The sequence below is a fragment of the Amblyomma mixtum genome, chromosome 5 (assembly GCF_055824585.1).
Source record: "Amblyomma mixtum isolate Tamu chromosome 5, ASM5582458v1, whole genome shotgun sequence".
In the NCBI taxonomy this organism is placed as follows: domain Eukaryota; kingdom Metazoa; phylum Arthropoda; class Arachnida; order Ixodida; family Ixodidae; genus Amblyomma; species Amblyomma mixtum.
Genome location: NC_143016.1, coordinates 133,742,759 through 133,747,025, shown reverse-complemented (window position 1 = coordinate 133,747,025; position 4,267 = coordinate 133,742,759). Strand labels below are relative to the sequence as shown.

The following is a 4,267-nucleotide window of genomic DNA, read 5'->3' as shown; positions in this document are numbered from 1 at the left end:
ATATGGAAAAGACGGCTGAGCAGATTCTTTTACTGAGCACAGGTATTTATCAGCCCTGTCGGCGAGAATACGTGATACACGTAGGATCATAACTATATAAAAGGAGTCTTGCGTATACTTGAAAGCACACGTTTGGTGTTACTGAGGCCCGACCCTTCAACAGGTGAGTGTGCTTCGCTGTTACTTTCTTCAGCAAAGAAATGTTTGATGTTAAGAAGCTCCCAGTTGGCCTACAAAATAGAAAATGATAAATATACATGACATCCTAACTCAATAATGCTTTAATGTTTTACTTCAGACGATTTAGTACGACTCTTGGGAAGGCTGGAACACTACCATGTTTTCAGCTTTACCTAGATGTCTAAGTTCTTGGAGCGTGCAAACGCAGGCGCTCTATTTGAAAGGAATTTAAAAATTCTTGATTCGTCTTCTCTTATAGAGAGTTACCATAAAGATTCTTATCGCAAAATCATATCAATTCGTGTTTTACTTTCTGATGCCGTCTATTTGCAATAGATTACCACAGGCACAATGAAGACTACATTGGCTGTGTTCTGCGCTGTTTGCTTCGCTGCATGTGAGTATAAAAGCTTGTAATCAGCATTAAAGTTCGGTGAAACAATTAAGGACATGGTGACCAGTTATTGGTATGGACAAGAGGGTCAGCACCGAATGCCCTGTTTAGCACCGCTTTGGTAGTGGTTCGAACTAAGGAAGGCCAAATCAGTTTTCAATGTTGGGCTTAAGTCAAAAGAGTGGTGCTTCGCCGCTGACTCTGGTGGTACGTACGTTCCTGCGCATATCTGAAATTTGTAAAATGAAATCTTCTCTAGGGAGAAAACTGGATCTGCGAGTAAGCTGGAAACGTACCACTGGCGAACACGTTGTGTGCTCGTAGCTCAAGTTCTCGCTTATATCGCGGCGCTCTGAAGCCCTCTGGGGCCGCCTGTCAGCACAATGTGATTAACCCCAAAGTACGGGATTCTCAAATGCGATCTTCATCAACTGCGTCCACCAAAAAGAGGTGCTGGGGGTGTCAAGAAAAATAAAAGGCCTTTTATCGTGTGTTTAAGCACTATATATATATATTATACAAAGTGGGGAGGCAAAAATGCTCGGAGCTCAACTAATGCGGGTGGCCCATATACGGAAAGAAAGTGTCATAATGCAAACAAAACCTGAAGATATCTCGTGATCACTACTCGTTCAGAGGAAAACTATTTATAACAGACAAAGAAGTATGATTATCACTCCGAATTACGCAGTTAGAAATAAAGAATAACGCGTCGCCAATATTGTTAGAACTACCTATAATGGGTCAAGAGGAGAAAGCGTTAGAAAACATGAACGCATACTCTCGTAGCGTCGTTCTCATGGCTAGCACGTTTTTTTATTCGGTATGTCGCAGAGAGCCGTGGCTTTGCGGCAAAATCTTGAAAGCTGAGCGGTCTACATTACTAAAAGCGTTGCGCTCAGGGCGCATGCGCGCACTATTGCTTTTTGTCTTTGCCGGTCCGTACTGGGACGCTCAATGTAGTGCTGCACGGTGGTGACGTGATATTCCATTTCCATTCCATTCCATTTTTTTATAGACTGACAGAATGATTAGCATTTTCCCTGTCTAATGCATAGTGTACGAGGAAAGTATAATTGCTCAAAAAGAAACGCTTGTTGCCCACACGAGTGACGCTGCAAAAAAGGAGCAAAAACTTTACTGAGTGGACTTTCGTCCATCAATATTAACGATCCAGTATCCCTTAGGCTAATCCGCATCTCATATTTTGTGATTCCAGCGTCGGCGCATACGATTCGGCGGGAGAATCCTTCTCTTGAGGCGCCAATTGACGCAGACTCCAAAGCAGTCGGTGCGGAAGCAATACTCGTCGGCCAAGCTCTACGCTACGTGGCCCGTGAACTCGCGCAGGATGAGACACTCAATAAAGAGGTAAGCATTATGACATAACGCGGCCGGAAGGTATGCAGCGCTTAAGTACTTTAACTTTGAGGAAATGTTTGAGGCGTTACTGCGTTTTCCATTCGTTTGTGAGTGTGAATGAAAACCGGCCCATAGAATTAGTACATGAGCACGATCTCAAATATGTAGTGTGAACTCGCAGTTTGATATGAAAGAACTGCAATTATCAGTGTTCTCAAAAATTCAAGGAGGCACAGCGCTGGCTAGCATAAGTGGTTCTCAGAGTAGAAACTGGAAGTTTGATTCTAACACTGTGATTTGCTGCAAATGGCATTTGTTAAACATGAAAGCGAAGAAATATTTCCTATTTTCCTGTTAAATACAGGTCGAGACCCGATAGGGCAAATACAAAAGAAAGAATTTAGCAGAAATCTATAATCCAGATCTTTATGAGGTTGAATGTCCTTTAGAGCTGTGGAGATGTAAGGCAAGACGTTGCTTTTATAATTTGGTTAAATACAGTAACGTAGAAAGTGATATCAGAAAGTTTTGTTTCTTCAAAGTATTGCACATTTCATGGGTGATGCGTACAGTGACAGTCCTTAGCAACATAGATAATGTCTTCCCAATGGCTTGCATAGCTGAAAGGTGTGGAAATACATTGCAGATACGGCGGTCACATATTCTAAACTGCCAGAAATCGCTTTAACTCTGACTAACGACAAAAACTCTCTCTAGCCACTAATATACTACATCTTGCAGCGGTTCTTTGAGCGAACGCTGGGAAAAGTTTATGCAGATGTGGTAGTGTATCAAGAATAAACGTTTCTTCGAGAACAAACCGTCAGCCAGCGTTCAAAAGCGACGGCGGAGTAACTGGCGATGATTAACCTTTTCTTGTGTTCAAAACGACGACGCCAAAGAAAGTTTCTGCCGGGGTAAAAGAGCGCTGAAGGTTCCAAATGATCATATTAGGCACTCCGGTACGTCGGTAGAGGGCAGTGCATTTGGACGGAATTTGAGGCATACATGATTCACTGCATTGTTATGGTTTGGTTTGGTTTTGGTTTTTGGGGTTTAAAGTCTAAAGCAACTAAGGCTATAAGGGACGTCCTAGTTAACGACTCCGGACATTTCGACCACCTAGGGTTCTTTAACGTTCGCTGGAATCCCAGAGTACACGGGCCACTAGAATTTCGCCTCCATCGAAATTCGACCGTCGCGTCCGGGATCAAACACGCGTCTTTCGGGTCAGCAGCCGAGCGCCGTAACTACTGAGCCACCGCGGGGGCTCAGTTCTGTACAAAAAAGAACGACAAAGTTGCTCGCGAAATAATATTTCAGAAAGGGACATTTTCTAATTTTCAGAAGCCGATTAAACATCGTCTTCTCCACGCCTATGAAGTCTAAACTCTACTTAACCATTAAAATTTGATAACTGGATGGTAGTCTGTAAATTAATTTTTTTTACCTAACCAGTTAACACGGTTTTCATCAATACACTCTTCTTCTGTGGCAGACCGTCTGTTCGTGAAAATCACGCTTGCTTTTAACCCCTAAATTTTTTTAGATTCCCCAGAAGCTTTCCCCGAAACACTTGGCATATAGCGGCGTTAAATAAAAAAGGCATGCTAGGAGCGCTCTTCTGCTAGGTTAGTGCGGACCAAATCATGCGTGAAATAATTTTTTTGGTGCCCCCACAAAAAAAACGATGATAGCAATTTTCCAGTCTCATAAATTGCAGTCTTAAAAAGTAAGTGCGTTTTATTTTTTCTTTATCTTGCAGCTTGAGGAGTACTTTCTCGGTGAATTGTTCGGAAAGATCAAGGGCGTCGTGCAGAAAGTTGCGGAAGTAGCGGGCGATGTCGTGAAGGGAGTCGCAAAGGTGGCCGTGTCGCCCATCAAGGCTGCTGTGGAGGCCATCAAGGAACACGTTTCTTTTTCCGCGGAAGACAACGTCACGGATAAAACGACCAAGATTCTGAATACAATTCTTGAAAAGTCGGTCGCAAGCTACTCTTCCCAGGACTCGCAGAAGGCGGAAGACTTCGTGAAACAAGTATGCCTGCGTATCGATACAGTCGGACAACAACTCATCGAGCAAGGTGAAGAGCTCCTTGGGCTGTACGACGTAAAATTCTAGAATAAAGCTGAAATATGCTTTGTGTCATCGAGTAGAGGTGACAGAGGAAAAAATCTTTCTTTCTCTTGTTTGTAGCACAAGTCACGTTTGTGGCTGAGGCGTTTTGAATCCTTCATTCACCATTTATTTGCTATACAACATGCTCACTAAGTTCACGTGCTTATCCGTGACTACATTTGCAAGTTTCTTGCCGTAGAGTATTGTCTTCT

The 4,267-nt window shown here is 43.1% G+C and overlaps 1 protein-coding gene across 1 annotated transcript; it reads left to right on the top strand.

Annotated features, from left to right (window-relative positions):
* The first annotated feature begins 531 nt into the window (after window positions 1-531).
* LOC149343783 (uncharacterized) lies at window positions 532-4,058 on the top strand. The gene is made up of 3 exons (XM_089546054.1): window positions 532-577; window positions 1,794-1,945; window positions 3,702-4,058. The coding sequence occupies exons 1-3, from the start codon at window positions 532-534 to the stop codon at window positions 4,056-4,058; spliced, it is 555 nt and encodes a 184-aa protein (XP_089402180.1).
* Window positions 4,059-4,267: the final 209 nt, after the last annotated feature.

Coding starts and splice junctions, on each gene's coding strand:
- LOC149343783 (XM_089546054.1), top strand. CDS start 532: ATGAAGACTACATTGGCTGTGTTCTGCGCTGTTTGCTTCGCTGCAT. Junction 578..1,793: donor CGCTGTTTGCTTCGCTGCAT/GTGAGTATAAAA, acceptor TTGTGATTCCAG/CGTCGGCGCATACGATTCGG. Junction 1,946..3,701: donor ATGAGACACTCAATAAAGAG/GTAAGCATTATG, acceptor TTTATCTTGCAG/CTTGAGGAGTACTTTCTCGG.